The sequence below is a fragment of the Panthera tigris genome, chromosome F3 (genome assembly GCF_018350195.1).
Source record: "Panthera tigris isolate Pti1 chromosome F3, P.tigris_Pti1_mat1.1, whole genome shotgun sequence".
Taxonomy (NCBI): domain Eukaryota; kingdom Metazoa; phylum Chordata; class Mammalia; order Carnivora; family Felidae; genus Panthera; species Panthera tigris.
In genome coordinates, this window is record NC_056678.1 from 16224000 (window position 1) to 16241811 (window position 17812).

A 17812-nucleotide genomic window follows, 5' to 3' on the forward strand; every position below is an offset into this window, starting at 1 on the left:
AAAGGCTGATGACCAGCTTCCAGGGTTAAGCAAAGTGTACAGGCCCGTGTTGTTTAATTAGTAGAGAAGTTTTAAAGTTCAGTCAGGTCGAGGGAAGGCAAGGCCCACCTTTCTTACCCATACTCCTTCACTCTCTTCTTTATCTTCGCAGAAAAGGAAAAGGAGGAATGTTCACAAATTCAAACTTGGTCAGAAAATGCCTGAGGAGAAGTTTGTTTTCAGGAATTTCTTTTCCCCCTGGTTATCGAAACGAGGAGACAGAAAATAGGTGAATATAACTAGTCAAATCGAATGTCCAGAAACTTCTAGCTTTCCACCTGCTCAGTGTAATATGCTCTCTTTCACAGCTCTCTTTCAGGAGAAAGAGTCCATAATATCTAGTCAGAGGGGAGCGTGTTCTGAAACAAGTACTGCCTTCAGGATTCTAAGAGCCAACATGTCCGTGACGCAGATGAGGACTCACAAGGGAGTAATTGATCCTACTGGGGGATCAGGAGACAAAGTATGAGGCAGGTAAAAAAACACACAAGCTACTGCTGAAATATTTATTTTTTTTTTTTAAAGATTTTATTTTAAAGTAATCTACATCCAGCATGGGGCTTGAACTCACACCCCGAGATCAAGAGTCACATGTCCTACCAACCGAGCCAGCCAGGCACCCCTGAAATACTTCTTTAAAAGCAAAGAAACCAAATCCTATTTCTTTGTATATATTGTTATTTTTACTTATTTTAGTTATTGGGGAGATTAAATGAATTTAAACTAAGGGGGATAAAGGGCAGGTGTATTTTTATTTTCCTCTTCCTAAATGGCCAAAAACAGTACCATAAGGATTGCTGCAACAGTACTCACAGGATAAGCATGCCTCCTTTTGTGTGATTAAAGATTCTTTGAGGGTGGTATACTCATAGGAATTCATATATTATATATGTAATACATATTATTATTTTTCTGTGCTAGTTGGGAGTAAGTTGCAGATCTAATGTCCCTTTATCCCTAAATAGTGTGAAGTTTCTAAAAACAAGGATTTACTTACCAGACCACAGTACAGTGATCAAAGGCAGAAAAGCTGACGATGATGTAGTATTATATTCAAATCTATAAGCCATATTTTAAGCTTGCCAATTGTCCTACTCAACTTTTGCCCTCAGGATCCCCTTGTAATCTTGCTAAATAACACCTAAATATTATTAAAAATTATATATTAAGGGGCACCTGGATGGCTCAGTCGGTTGAGCGTCTGACTTCGGCTTGGGCCATGATCTTGTGGTTTGTGAGTTTGAGCCCCACGTTGGGCTCGCTGCTGTCAGAGCAGAGCCTGGAGCTGCTTCGGATCCTCTATTTCCCTCTCTCTCTGCCACTCTCCTGCTTATGCTCTCTCTCCCAAAAATAAAACAAAGCATTTAAAAAAATTTTAATTATATATTAAAAGTTAGACTTCACATATACACGAAGGAGCCCTGGAAGTCCCCACGCTTTGGGAGACATTGATTTAGTGCCTCCCACCTCCATTTTGTTCTCCTTTTCTAGCATCACACATCGCATTTAGTTGTCATGTCTCTCTTTTTTACAGCCCAGAGGTCTTCTATTTTTTCTACATCTATCCTGCCATGAGTTCACAGAGGATTGGTTCCATCAGCTCAGACTCCTTTGGTTCTCCCAGTGTGCTCTGGGTGGAGCAGGCTGGTGCTTCAGTTAAACCCAAGTACCTTTCTCTCTGTCTTGTCTGGCTTCTTTCTTTTTCTAATGATTTTCCTTCACGCTTCAGGGAGCAATCTCGGCACTTAGAATGCTTAATATGTTCAATACACACATTAATTTTCTTGGCAAGAGTCTTGCCCTTAACTTGTCTACAACAATGCCAACAGCACACTGGGTAACATTGTGGACTTTTCCAGGTTTGCCATGTTAACATTCATGAGGCATTCCTTTTAGCACAGTGCCTATCCCCTTGATGGCTACAATATCATCTTTCTTGTAGAGTTGCCTATATGTGGCCAAAGGAACAACCCAGTGTTTCCCAGAACCCCATGTTCGTTTCCTACAGAACATATAGTGGGTGACTCTACTCTTCCCCTTTGTGTTGGTCATTTTGGCAAATTACTGTAAGATGGTGGATCTAGCTGAAAGGGTGTCATGTTTCTAGTGTCTTCTAGTTTGGAAAAGTTGCTCTCTTTTGTCATTTTTTTAAGAGTACAAGCCAAATATTTTTGAAGGATGTCTCTCAATTTGTGTATTGTCTGAGGTTTCCTCAGGATTAGATTCGAGTTATACTCTTTTAGGGGGCAGGCATACTACAGAGTGATATTGTGTCCTTCTCGCTGCATCATATCAGGAGACACATGATGTCAATTTGTTCCATTTCAGGTGTGATGTTAACTTTGATCACTTGGTTACAATGGTGTCTGCCAACTTTCTTTCTCTGTCAATAAAACTGCAATTTTACATTTTTAATTTTATTATTATTATTTTTAATGTATATTTTTGAGAAAGACAGAGCATGGGCGGGGGGAGGGGCAGAGAGAGAGGGAGACACAGAATTCTTAGCAGCTCCAGGCTCCAGAGTGTCAGCACAGAGACCAACGTGGGTCTCAAAGTCACGAACCGTGAGATCGTGACCTGAGCCGAAGTCGGACGCTTTAACCAATGGAGGCACCCAGGCTTCCCTCCCTTTTCTGTTAAATAAGTATCTTGTGGGCAGATAACTTGAGAGTGTATAAATATTGTTTTTCATCAAACTTTCACCTGCTAATTTTACTATCCCTCACGATTCTTTTGCAAGACTTTTTAAACACTGTACTTTCCCAGTTATTTCTCATCTGATTCCCTGAAAAGGATTATCACTGAAAATGATTAGAATTAAAAGAGACTAAGCTGGCACATTCTTCTGCTGGGGTGTGAGGACATAGGTCCTTGTACCCATTGCTAAGGGGAGTGAGTGCAGAATGCTGTAACTTTGGGTGGTTTTTTTTCAGAATCCTGTAACTTTGAAGGGAAATTTGACAATACATGTCAAAAATACCATGTATCCTACAGATACATCTGCATGGGTGTCAGTGAGATTACTAACTGTAACCGATGGGTAACAATAGCAAAAGATGAGAAACAACTTCCACCTACAGGGGACTAGTTAAATAAACCAAGGTATATCCCCACTGGAAGATTATGCCACTGTCAAAAAGGATAAAGATCCTTTTTCTGAACCGATATGGAAGATCTCCAGGATAATTACGTGGGAAAGAAAACAAGCTGCAGGTCAGTGTTTAGTATGCTACTTTTGTATCACAAAGTGCAGATGATATGGGTGAGGGGTGGATAGTCAGGGGAGGAAGCAAGACTTGTCAATATGTACCTCCTTACTCATATTCTACTTTCTCTTTTTAAAATTTATTTATTTTGAGGGAGACAGGGGGAGAGAGAGAGAATCCCAAGCAGGCTCTGCACTGTCAGCACAGAGACTGACGCTGGGCTCGAGCCAATGAACCATGAGATCATGACCTGAGCCGAAATCAAGAGCCAAATGCTTAACTGAGCCACCCAAGTGCCCCTAGCGTTCTACGTTTTAACATGCCCGTGTATCACTTATTCATACAAGTCTGGACTTTGTGAGCAATAAGGGTGTCAGTGTTTATTCCATGGAGACTTGGGGAGAGGGGAGAACCAGGCCACGATGAAGGTGGTGGCAGCACCAGAGAGGATCTAGAAGCTGGATGAGCCCTGGGCTCCTAACAAAGGAGAAAAGGAGAGTGAGAGACGCCCAGTTCAGTGTCTACAGGTGGAACAGAGGTGTTTAGGTGCACCCGGCCTGGTAAAAAATTTCTAATGGCTGTATACTATTCCATGGTCTATAATGTAACCATTACTTTGCATTAGCTTAGGTAAAATCCTTTAAATCTTTGAATATGACTATCAGAATGGGTGCCACTTTAAAACACTATACACCAGGATCTATGCTAAGTGCTTTACAGGCATTAGCTTATATAATTCATTTGTCAGCTATACCAGGAAGATATTATTATGCCCAGTTAACAGATAAGAAAACTGCTATTCACAAGGGTTAAGAACTTGACCCAAATTACAAAGCTAGCAAAGTTGAGATTCAGACCCTTTGTGTGCCTGTGTCATGGGTTTTGTGCTCCTATAAGGTACATATGAAGAAAATGTCTGTCTCTCCAAATTAAAACTCAGCGTACGATTGTTGTTCTTGGGGCAGGGGTTATATGTCACCACCTGGTTCTCCTCCTGTGGATATTCTCTATAAAGTTTGTCTATGATTCCCTCCAAATCCAGGACCAGGAATGAACCCAAGGACTTCCACCTTCTTTCTTGGTTACACATATTTTATTAGAAAGCATTTGTCTCTGATGCACATTCCAAACAAGATTTTCTTTTTTTCAATAATTAAAACACAATTTTTAAAAATTTATTATCAAGAGAAAGTGAGCACAAGCTGGGGAGAGGCAGAGAGAGAGACACACACACACAAAATCCGAAGCAGGCTCCAGGCTCTGAGCTGTCAGCACAGAGCCCAAATGCAGGGCTCGAACCCACAGGCCGTGAGATCGTGACCTGAGCCGAAGTCAGGCGCCCCCCCAAACGAGATTTTCAATTGGTCTTGGGTGTCTTTAACATCAGCGTAGTCGCTGGGTCTCATACAGCACCCCTTGCCTTTTTACCGTCTAGACTTTCATGACCCCGAAACCCCTTTCCTCTTAGTTCCTCTCAGACTGGTTTGATGAGGAAAGGGAAAAAAAGTTGGGCAAACAAATCTGGGTTTCCCCCTCCCACCCACAGAATCGTCAATATTCTGTCATGTTTTAACAATTGTTTATATTTAGATATATACAAATATGTTTAAATCAAAATTTTCCTGGTGACTTCTAACCATTTCTGCAATTGGAGGCAGACTTCATTTTCCAAGTGGTAACCAGGGCCTCTCTGTGCTTTGCTGTGTTAGGGGCCACAGAGAGGAAAGAATATAGCATTCAGTCACCCTCTCTTTTTTTAAACACTCCCTTAAAGTTCAGGGGCACCTGGGTGGCTCAGTCGGTTAAGTGTCAGACTTCGGCTCAGGTTGTGATCTCATGGTTCATGGTTCAGGAGTTTGAGCCTCGCACCAGGCTCTGCACTGACAGCGTGGAGCCTGCTTTGGATCCTATCTCCCTCTCTCTGCTCCTGCCCCACTTGTGCGCATTCTCTCTCTCAAAATAATACACTTAAAAAAATGTGAATGCTGCCTTCAAGTTCAGTAACAAAATGAACAAATTCCCCTTTCCCTAGCCTTGCCTCTAGGCTCAGAAGCAGCTCCTAAGCAGGTAGCTGATCCTCGCTGTTCATTCTCTCATGTCCCTGCCCTGTTTTACTCTTCCCTTTGGCTCCAAGAGTAAGACCTTGGTGGAGAACAAACAGTAGAACTGAGCTCCTGCAGTCAGTTACTGAGTAACTCACAGCTGAACTCTTCCATGGAAATGTGGCAAAACATCTTTCCATTTTTGGAAAAACAGAGCTATCCCCAACTCCCCCGGGTTTCTAGTTTCTAGTATGCTATTTTAACTAAGGGTGAAATAAAGTTCATCAAAATAATCCTGCATTATCATTTGGCAGTTTTTAGGTAAGATTCTCAAAGCATCTCATTGGAATTTGCTCAAGTTCTCACAACTGTTAGAAAGTTCAGCTTTAGTTTCAGGGACACCAAATCAAAGCAACAAATATTTATTGAACATGCCCAGTGCACATGCCACTGGGTCTTCAATGTACCAGGTACTCAAATAAATATTTGAGTTTGAAGAAACCCAGGTTCAGAGTAGTTTTGCCTACTTGACAGAAAAATACTTTAAATGTAAAGGTTATTAAAAATGCTTAATTATCCAGCAGCACTGACACCTTGTGTGAACTCAGAAATACTGGGAGAGAGTCACATGGAGTTAAAGTTCATTGTCTTACTTCAGTTCCGGAAGTTGTAGGTGGGGAAAGAAAAATAGAGAAGAGGAAAAGGCAAGAGAGCAGAGGAAGAGGTATGGGGGAAAGTTCTCTGGAGAAAGGGAGTGGGTTGGACAAACCCAGAAGCAGCAGGAAGAAACTGACAGTAAAGCTAAGGCCAAGGGTGTTTTTTGGTAAGTACAGGTCAATCATGTGACCGACGTCTCTCACCCACCTCTGCCAAGGGCTGCTTCAGCAAATCTATCCAAATCCATTTGAGGGGTGAGGTGGAAATGAGGGTCTAGGGATGAATGTGGCTTGGTAGCTTTTATTCCATCAGGACACACACAGTGGGTTTCAGACCCTTTCCTGATGGCTAGTGCTAAAAAGCAACAGATGCTGGTTGGGTACAGGCTGTTCCCACATGGAACGGAATAGCATCTTGTGTCCCTACAGAAGTTCAGCTAACCAGGGAATGGTGCTGAAGGGAAAGCCCGAGCGGTTCAGTTAGAGCCAACAGGCCGGCCCACTCTGGAGAGGCCACCTGCATCACGGCCTATGTCTGTCCCAGAGTTCAGCAGTCTCCCTAGCTTGTCAGGGTAACGAAAAGCCCAGTTAGATGACGAGGAGGGCAGGCTTGGGGCCGAAGGAAAATCAGAGGGCACCTTTTAGATCATAATAGCCTGAATGTTTTAGATTTGAGAGGATAAGGTGATGATAAATTGAGATGACTGTAGGTTTTCCTTGAAACTATTTTGAAGAGCTTTGATATTGCAAAGGTAATCCCCCCCCCCACCCCCTTTTAAGCTGGTGATATAGGAATAGACCTAGACCTAGTGCTTGGTCAGGGGAAGCAGGGGAAGCAACTGACTTTGGGGGCACCTGTTTGGGCATTTAAGAATGCCAGTCATGCTTGTACCATGTGTTGTCAAGTTATGGCTCAATTAAACACTGTCTGCGAAGTTCCTCCCTCCTCTTCATTCCCCATCCTGGTGCTGGCTGGCCCTTACTAGTTCTTGTTAACTCTACTGACGGCAACCGATTCACTGGGTTCTCTGCCACATGAAATCACAGCAATCACATCACAGTCTGGCTTAAAATCTTTACTAATTTTTACTTGCTAAAAGATAAAATCCAAATGGCTCAGAATTGTATGCAAAGCTTTTCAAGGCCTGGCCTCAAACTAACTTTCCTAGCTGTCTCCCATTGCAAGGCCACATTCATATGCATGGGGGTGTGTACACGCTCCCGGGGTGCAGCGTCTGCGCCCCACTTTGCTCACCTTAGAAACCCTTTCCTACCTTTACAAATCAACTCTTCAGATGTAAAAACTTTCCTGAAGCACCTTGCTTCTCCAGCTCTAGGCATTTTCCTTGAAACAGTCCCTGGGTCATGCTAATTATGTCTTACAACTCATTCACTCCCCAAGTCTGACTGCAGAAACCGGGTCTTTCTGCTTCTAAAATTGCCTGTGACATAGAACCTTGCTACTCACAACTGTGGTCCTTGGCCAAACAGGACCGGCATCACCCGGGAGCACATTAGATAATCCCAAGCCCCACTCCAGACCTGCTGAAACAGTAACTGCGCTTTAACACGAGCACCGGGTAATGCGTGTGCACGTGAAGTCCGAGAAGCACCAACACAGAAGCTCTCCAATAAATGTGAGTAAAGAGGCACAAATCAAATCCCTTCATTCCCCTGCGTGCAACCTTTCCTTGGATTTCCTTCCAGAATAAAACCCAAATACTACAGCATTGTCTGCAGGCCTCTGTGACCCAGCTGTGCCTCCTCTCAGGCCGTTCACTCCCTCTACTTTTGCCTCCACCACTTTGTCTCAGGGGCACAGATTCTTCTTTCGAAAGAAGAAATCCACACATCCTGTTTTCTCTGACTAGGACTCTCTTGTCTCCAGCATTACCTGCCATTCTGTCCATCTTACCTTCAGCGCAACTTCCTCAGGAAAGCCTCTGCCGCCCAGCCAAGCGAGGTTAAGTCTTCTTTGTGTGTATTCTCACAGCTCCTTGCTCTTCCAAGGACAACAGTGGTTGAATACTTTGGTAATTTTAGTGGTTTGTTGATGATCGTTACCAATTTTTAAACTATATTCACGTCAATTTCCATAATTGGGAGTCTAAGCTCCTTGAGGATAAAGGCAGCATTATCTTCTCAGTATTGGACATATTATTAAGTACTCAATGGGCCACCATGTTGGAAAGTAGGATTTACTAACTGATCATTACAGATTAGCTGGATACTGTAAATGACGTGCTAATACATACAAAAAACAAACTCCTGTTAATCTACGTGGGTCTCAGTGTAAGGGGTCAGAAAATTGCTTGTGGGGAGGGTAGGCCTAGGTAAATGGTAAGATGGCAGGGCTGGTCCTGGAATTCTCTCTCTAGATTTTGTAACATTCAAGGATGGCTGCAGTAGTTACCATCCTTCATACCCCTGAACTTTTTTTTTTACTACGGTTCCTTCCTTTGAGGTCAAGTATGGTACCAAACAAAGGACACCTAATTGCTAATTGTTAGTAGGAGGAGTAACTAACCTTCACTGGTCATGAGTAGTATTCTTCTCTTAAAGTATGGACGTTTACAAAAAAATTAAAATTAAAAGAAAAAAAAAGACATTTACTGGGGTGCCTGACTTTGGCTCAGGTCATGATCTCACAGTTTGTGAGTTCGAGCCCCACATCAAGCTCACTGTTGTCACTGCAGAGCCTGCTTTGAATCCTCTGTTTCCCCTGTCCCTCCCCTGCTTGTGCTCTCTCTCAAAAATAATCATTAAGGTTGGACTAATTTCTGTGGTATCTCTACAAAATTGGCTACTGCACGTATGCGTTTACTTGTGCGTGTTACATAATTATTCTTCACGTTAAAAAAATATTTAAAAGGTGTGATAATCCCAAGGTTAGAAGAAAATGGCACAGACTCATTTACAAAAAAAGACTACACGTTTCTCCTCATTAATTTATCATTTAATATAAATGCTGACAGAAAGCAGATAAAGACCTTGTAGACATTTTCATGTATTTACAAACCAAAAGGTGAATCACCTCCTTCTACTTGTTAAAATAACCCTTTTATCTGCATCTCATGGGAGCTTTTAATACTACTCAGGAGCAACATGAGGCTGAGTCAGTTTCCAAGGTTATAAAGAAAGGAAACAGCGTTTTAACAAAATGTGGCATCTTTGATATAAACAACATGCACACAAATAATACAAAATTGAAAAAGATGGCCCTAATCCTCTTAAAAACCCAACAAATGAACATGTACTTGTTCAGACCCAGATTTCTGCTGCCCTAAACATCTTCCTACTACTCTTGATTTCCACCTCACTTGTTTTGAAGGCTCTTTAAAAACTGGAAATATAAACACATTAAAAAGAGAAGAAAATGGTCCATTTCAAACAGGGTTCTTTTTCCTATTCCAAAAGAACTTTCAAGAGATAAAGTCTTCAAATAAGATTTCACAGTTTGCTAGACGCTAAAGGATTATTCATAGCTTGTGAAATTCCAACCCATTTATCTTCACTTAAAAAAAAAGTTGAAAACATTTGGAAAAAGTTAAATTTCACAAACGTTACCAATTTAAAAATCAGCTGTCACTTTAAGACTCAATATTTTTATTTCTGAACAGGTAGGTGGAGGCGGGCAAGAAAAAACAGGGAGCTGAGGCAAGGAAAAAAACAGGAATGCAAGAGAACTTTTAAAAAATGGTATTTTGTCTAGCACTGATTTATACGGACAGGAGATATAAAGTCTCACTATCCAAAACTAAGTGATTTCATAGTCATTTATAACCTGACTCAAATCTCATGGGCTCCTCTATTAATCTAGATTATTCTTGTCTTGTTAAATATACCTCTGCAGGGCACAATCACATACAATCAATACGATTGGTAAATTACACAAGCTCTATCCCAAGCAAATATGCATCAATGTTACAAAGTTATTTTAAAAAAACCAAACAAACAAAAACAAAATAAAACAAAATAAAATCCACCCAAAAAGGTGATAATGACTGCAGAATGTCTCGGGGAGACTGGTATGAGCCTAAAGACCAAATTGACCATAGTTAGGGGAAAAGGGTAGCAGGGGTTACAAGGGAAAGAGAGCACACAAAAAGAGGAATCTCACAACTGGAAAATGCTTAAGTGGGTAAAAGATTTTGTTCATCATCTTAATTCACTTTTTCCATTGCTCTTGTTCCAAAAAGTCACATCATCATCAAGTAAGCAACGAAGCCCCTGGATCAGTGAATAAAATGAAAAAAAAAAAAAAAAAGAAGAAAAAAAAAAAAATCCCCCGCCACCCAAGTTCCTTTCATTTCCAGAAGGTGAGAAGAGGAAAAAGGATGAGGGGGTGGGAGTGTGTGTGGGAGGTCTGGAGGGGGTGATAAAGAAAATGCAGGCAACCACACACCTGGAAAATATAGCTCTCAGGACAGTGCCTTAGGTGAATAGAGGATGTAAAAATGATAAAGAAAAGCTTAAAATACCTTAAATTAGAGGAATATTTTACAGAGTTGTTTAGATATTATTGTAAGAATGGCAGCCAATCACTGAAGAGAGATTACACTAATAAATGGTGATTTAAAAAAAAACAGGCAAAAAACCCCCCAAACCAAAGACCAGCAACAAGCAGGCAACCAATTATCCAATAGTTCGTCCCATCCTTTCCTTGGCCCTTTTATGCAGTGGCTGGGGTGGGAGCAGGGCCTGCCTGACAGTTTCCAGTTATAAGATGACTCTGAGCATACAAGCTAAAGAGGATGCCAAAGACTTGTGAGCTCTGTCTGCCTAAGCGTTAAAGACAACAAAACAGAAACAACCAGAAACAGAGAGACCTCAATACGAGAAAATAAGTCACCTTATCTAGTATATAATAGACTAACTCCACAGGATTTTACTTTTCTACATACACATTTTTGGGCACAGTATTATATTGAGGTTTAACTTCTGTCTCTTGGGTTATTGTGTCTTATTTTCTTGTGAAAATAAAAGTTATTACTCTAGGGATGTTTTGTTCAGGAAACAAATTTAAAGGAAATTCAGTGTTTGGCTGAAAATTGGGAGGCTCTGAAAACAAGGATTCCAGTGGTGAGGTTAAGTCCTTTTACCACAATAGGATTTCAAAGGACTCTTTACCTACTTTGTTCAGTGCAGTATTGAAAATCCACCTATTGGGAACACATTTATTATTAAAAGGTGTAACTTCTTCCTGGTGGTGGCAGTGTCCTATTCTTTATTAACATTAACATTATAACTAGTATTACTTATCAAATTAGAATCTTTTATATATGAAAACATCTTTAGCAGTCAAAGCAATAAAATCTTAAATCCCAAATCTTAAGTTGGCATTTACTATAATAGTACCTTGCCAAAAACAGCTTTCTTTTTCAAATGGCTCAGAAAAGTTGAATTAAGAATTAAAAAATATATTAACTGCAATTCACCTATAACTCCCCATAAGTAATTTCAGCAGGAAAATTTCATAAAGCTGAGCTGAAGCAACAAATAAACAGAAAAGTCATAGTTGTCCAAGGCAGAACAGTATGAAGAAGGAACAGCAATACAAGTAAAGCGTTAACACCAGCAAATTGCTTATATGTGTCCACTCCCTAATGTCGGAAGGGAAATTTGCTTTAGTTTAGTTGCTAAAATTTTTAAGGACAGGCTGACTTTTCTGGGAACAGATCATCTTGCAACACTATAACCATGTATCACCAACTAAAAAATAAACACAATCAGGCTCTTTCAGGGTATAAATCTAAGTAAAGGCTGCAGTTAATTTCCAGGCAGATTATTAATTTCTCTTAAAACGTAACCAGGTCTTTCTTTTTAATAAAATATAGGTCATTACAGGTACTTTTTTACAGGTAGATTTTACATATGAAACCTTTACTCAATTCTTTAAAATGAGCAGAAAGAAAGTGGAAAAACGATGGTAAGATCCCTATCTATCACCACTTGGATTTAATAGCAATCAAATACTTTGTAGTGAAAAGAATCTGTTTTTCTCCAAATCTGAATATAATCTCACATGCAGTGACTATAGTTTATTTCTCACCAGTCACATGCTCATGAATTTTTTTACCCAGTCCCACAGCTTGACCATAGTGATACAGATTGTCCTTCAGACACAAGTGAAAAGCCAAAACACACAAGATGCTACAATGACAAGATAATCTCAAAAAACAGGGGGACTGCTTACAGACAATATTGTAAAAGATGACATTCACTGGTTTAGAGAAACTGATGAATTTTCATTACTTTTACATTTTATAAGGCCAGCTACCTTTAACAGTTAACTTAGATAAATCTACTTAACAGTACAATCAACTCACATATACTAAAAGGTTTCACAATCAAAATGGCTATATCCCCCCAAACCAAAACAGAGTAAAGCACAAGTCTTTGGCTCTCCTTTAAAGAAAACAGCAGGTTACCATTCTTAACCAGACCTTTGTTTGCCTACCAGTAGGGCAAATACCACATTTGTGCATCACTGAGTAATAACACCATTAGAAAAGGCAACTTCACAGAAGTTATTGGCTAAGCGAATTCATTTGAATGCTCTGTTTTGAGGCAGCAAACTGTCACTGTTGCAGATTGGGGAGGGCAGTGGGTAAGTCAAGGGGGAATTTGCAAGATAGAAAAGGGCCAGGAAAAAAAAAAAAAAAACCCTTGAGCTCCAACCCTAAAGACCTATGGAAAGTCTGATGGAGTTACATATTCATGGTAGCAAATGAGAATCATATCAATTCTATGTCTTTTAGGCAAAAGAATAAATACAAGGGAAAGACCAGGAGAAGGGAAGGGAAATAAGATGAGAGAAGGGAATCAGCCACATTAATGCCATACCAAATAATTTTGTATACATTCTGAGTAGGTGAATATTTGTAGCTGGCATTAGAAATAGTGTCTTATGTGAATACTATTACTAGAAACCTATGCTATAATTAACTGTTCTTTTGATTACAAAAGTAACAAAGAATGGATCTTTGGTCACTTCAGCTTCTGTAAATTACCCAAGACAGGGCGGCTATTAGACTTATCTTGTGACAATATCTATAAGTAAGGCAAAATAACTACATATAAGTTAGGAAACTGCATGTAGATATCTTATTCTTAGTTCTACGCTTTTCCAGAGATACCTTGAAAAAAAATAAGTCAAAGTACTTTTATATTCCTAGCTATGATAAGATCCTGGTTTAAAAAAAATTAAGATCCTAGTTTTGTAATCTAAACAAGAGTGAACACAATGCTTATTATACTCCTACCTTAACCTTTTCAGAATTGCTTATGTTCGTCTGAGATGTCAGAGTCTTGCTTCTGAATTCAGTGAAAAGCAAATAAAAGTCATTTCCAGAAGAAATTTATATGTTAATAAGTAGAAAGCCTAAAAACTGCATTTCCTATCTGACTCATTTAATCTCTTTACTCTCTCTAAAGGCAGACATTTTAAAATAAGCCAAAAAAAAAAAATCAGTGCCTTTCGCAGGTTTTGACAAAAAAGCAGTTAAAGAGTCCAGCAGTTTTGCCCAAATAGGCCACATACCCTTACGGGCTCATCATTATCACAAAGTGTTTCACAGAGAAAAGGAAAAGAAAAAAAAATCTAAACTTTGGAGGTTTTATTTAATTCCTAAAACTGTTTGTGAACACCAGGAAAGTTTTAAGAATTTCCATGAGATAAAGCAGAATGACCAATTTAAAACAGGTAAGTCATAGGCACAATGGGGCAGGGGATCATTCTTCTGCCTTTCTACCCAACCAGATTTCCTCCAGAGTGTGCGGGGCCCTTCCTGAGGTGCAGCTAGAATTAAGGCTACAATTTAAGGGATCTGCCCTGACCCCCAAAGCCCCCCACCCCCCCCAATGAAATTACCTTAAAAAGTGAAAGAGATGATTTTGAGTCAACTGAAAACAGTGGCTTTTCAGGTTTTATTCAGAGCAGGAATACTATTATAAGTTAATGCCTATTCCTGCCTAGCTTACAAAATCAAAATGGTGAAAGCAACGAGTATATCTGAAGGATATAAAAACAAGAACAGAAGTTGGGTTATAAAATGTTTCAATGGATACCCAAAATGGACTTTTACTTTTATTCTGAACCTCAACAAAATCAATACTCATAAATTCCCTTCCAGTGCCAGACTCACTGAGTTCCAAATAAACCAACTGCTTCTAAAACTTAGGAATTATCTAACATGTCCAAAGGAGAAATACAACCTGCCCAAATCTGCCTACAGAAGGTTGGAGGCCAAGAATGTTGCCTTTTATGGTTATACAAAGAAATGAAAAATCTTGGGACTCTGTCAGACACACACAGTTTCTCTCCTTCTCCCAAAAAATAAGCACTTATGTGTAAGAGGGTTTTAAGCAAAAGAGAAAACAAACAAAAAAGCAAAAAAAGCAAGTGTATTTTTTTTTAAAGTAAACTATGGATATCAACTGCAGAAATGCCTCATCTTCATTCAGTGCTTCTACCTCCCAATCAGTCATTTTATCGCAACAGCTGCGCTCATGCGAAAAAATCCTTAAAACATACCCAATATATATACAGATATAGCTATGTATATATGTATATATATATATAATATATATAAATTTTTATTTAAATAAAAAAGAAAGCTCGAATCCCAAGCCAATATGTGTATATCAAATCCTTGACCAGCCAGGTCTGTAGGGCATAATCAAATTCAATGTGAAATAGTATATAAACACGGTGCCTTGACTGGGCAAATTAAATAATTGCTACTCAAAAGAGTGTTCTGTTTGGACTCTCCTACTGGTAGGCAATGGCAGGACTGTATTTCCCTCCCCCCCTCCCCCATTTGTTTCAGTTAACAGTATGATGGACACAGAGCTTACACTGAGGTTGTTATGACCTCAGCAGGAGTTAAGGGTTAAGAAAATAAGAAACAAGAAAAATACAAACTCTTGCTTTTACCCAACCAAAGCAATGCAGTAACTTATTACATAACCAGTGCTTTCTGTTTTAGTAGTAGAATCCAGAAGGGAATTTTTAAAAATCAGGCAAACAGAGGGAGGGGGAGGGTGACTGTATCAAATAATCCCCACAAAACATGTTTTATAGGGTTTTAGTTCAGTATAGACACATGGCATCAGAATATGTGCAGCAGAACTAAATAATTTCATAAAGAATCTCATCACTATTGTAAAGTCAAGTCTCTGAAAACTGACTTTTAGGTACTTATTACCTATTGGTGCTAAGGATACTGAACAGCAACAGCTAGTCAATTCATAAACCATCCTTAATATCCTGGCAGTCTGTCCTTGCCAAATCTATTTGAAAGCCAGGGACTTTTATTTTATTTTACACTTTTGGGTTTTGACAGTAAAACAAAACAAAAACATCCACTGAAATAATGTGACTGTTCATTTTCGGTTCAAGTGTTGTGGTTTTAAAACATGCTTGATTTTCCTATTATTATTGTTTTTAACACTCTAGGATTTTAGCAGAAGTTTAAAATTTGAAAAAGCACAGGTCCGAATTTCTAACCAGCAGCTCCATACAGGTAATATACCAATCATGTATCTCCCAGGACTAATAAATTACAGTTCATTCTTAAATCAATCTCCATTTAAATCTAATCATTCTAAAACACTGGCCTGGCTTTCTGATTAAGAGAATGCAAGGATCCATTATGTGGAAAAGGACTTCAAAAATTAATTGGTAATTATCTCTCTGGAAAGTTGAAATAGAAACAAAACCCTCCTGAACAACAAAAAGTTTTAGTGCCATATGGAAAAACACACATCAAGCAAGTAACCAGAAAGGGAAAGAAAATTATGACTTTCAAGTAATGGCTCTTTGAAAAGTTGGTTTGCTGCACATTTTCTAATAAGTAGTCTACTACTGTCTCTTTGTTTCTCAAGCACCACAGAATTCTCAGACAGGCCGGTGCTTTCTGTGTGTTTTAATTTATGGGGTTGTCAAAGCTGGAAAGGATTGGGGTCAGGAATTATACACTGGGTATGTAATAATACCAAAATACAAGAAAAACCTACTTCATTAAGATCATACAATTAATCAAACAGAGTGTATATATAATATCTTCTTTTTTTTTAAGCCCTGGATCCAAGGCGTCCAAAGTTATTAAAATAAAGTTCATTCACAGAACAAAAACAAATTTAATCTGAATTGCTTGCAGATACTGCTAATTTTCTTTTTCTTTTTCTTTTTTTTTAAATTAAAAAATGCATTAATGTGAACTATGTGCAGGGTTTGTTTTTAGTAGTGGTGTTTGTGCACATTGCCTCCGGTACTTTTCCTGGATTTCTCTGACCACTCTCAGAGAAAATGTTTAGAAGTTATCTGTTCTCCCTACCCTACCCCACAAATTGATCAGGAGCAGAAGATAAAAGCAGGATTCTTCATCATTTAGGGAGCAGAACTGGGAGTAACTCCCGATCTCTGGGAGTCATTGTTGTCACCTCCTCCCTCAGGGTCCTCTGATAGGTTCAGAGAGCTGGTCTTGTTTGACAGGAGGCTGATATTCTCTTGTGTCAAAGCTGATCCATTTGGTACATCACTGTTAACATTAAAAAAAAAAAAAGTTAGAATTTTAAGGAGAGAGACAAAAATGATTAGTAGAATAAAATCAACAGGGCCTTTCCTTTTTTAAAAATTTTTTTAATGTTTATTTATTTTTGAGAGAGAGAGGGACAGAGCGCGAGCAGGGGAGGGGCAGAGAGAGAGGGAGACACAGAATCCGAAGCAGGCTCCAGGCTCTGAGCTGTCAGCACAGAGCCTGACGTGGGGCTCAAACACACGAACTGCGAGATCATGACCTGAGCTGAAGTCAGAAGCTTAACTAAGACTGAACCACCCAGGTGCCCCAATAGGGCCTTTCTTTTAATAGTATGGAAAAATATGCAACTATCTTTTAAACTTTTAATTTACAGCTCCGTATCATGCTTTAGTACAGGGGCTGACAAACTAAGGCTAGCCACCTGCCTGTTCCTCTAAAGTACAGTTTTACTGAAACCCAACCCGCCCATTTGTTCACGTGTGGTCTGTGGCTGCTTTCACACTATAATGGCAGAGCTGAGAGTTTCCACATATACTATAAGACTCAAAATTTTAAATATTTACTATCTGGACTTTAAGAAAAAGTACTGACTCCTGCTTCAGCAGGCTTACTAGTATAAGAAATTATTTTGAACCCAGGGCAATGCATGGACTTAAATAGCTAAAACCAAAGCTTGAAAGCAACAGGGATTAGAAATGATTATTATATTCTCACCAGGAAGACAACTCAGGACTATGCAGCAAATGCCCCCAAAATACCCGAAGGAGGGGCGCCTGGGGGTCTCAGTCGGTTCAGCCTTCTCACTCTTGGTTTTGGTTCAAGTCATGATCTCACAGTTCATGGTTTCAAGCCCCGCGTTGGGTTCTGTGCTGACAGCATGGAGCCTGCTTGAGATTCTCTCTCTCTCTCTCTCTCTCTCTCTCTCTCTCTCTCTGCCTCTCCCCCATGCTGGTTCTCTCTCTCTCTCAAAATAAATAAACATTAAAAAGGGAGGGAGGGACAGGGTGGAAGGTAGATTTGAAAGAAGCTAAATATCCACATGCTTTAAAAGGACTGGAAAGGTATACACCAAAATGTGAATGTTGGTTTTAAGTAAATTAAAATACAGGAGAAAGAAGGAAATGGGAACAGAAAAATTCATTTGTTAGGTATTAACAGAAAATTCAATTTTGGATCTGTTCTAAAATAAGTTTTAAAACTCATAAAAATAAGTAAAAATAAGTTTTATAACTAAACTTCTACAAAAATATTCTTTTCTCAATGTATACAGAATAATGACATTTTAAAATCATATTTATGAGAGCACTTCTGTCAGGACTGAA

General features: G+C 39.3%; 1 protein-coding gene across 8 annotated transcripts in view; it reads right to left on the minus strand.

Annotated features, from left to right (window-relative positions):
• Nucleotides 1–8659: 8659 nt before the first annotated feature.
• RC3H1 (ring finger and CCCH-type domains 1) overlaps nucleotides 8660–17812 on the minus strand; it is an 85893-nt gene continuing 76740 nt past the window's right edge. For all 8 annotated transcript variants that reach the window (XM_042976779.1, XM_042976773.1, XM_042976778.1 and 5 more), the window contains one exon: nucleotides 8660–16490. In XM_042976779.1, coding sequence (XP_042832713.1) covers nucleotides 16340–16490 — 151 coding nt within the window. In that variant the 3' untranslated portion in view covers nucleotides 8660–16339. The remainder of the gene's footprint in view (nucleotides 16491–17812) is intronic.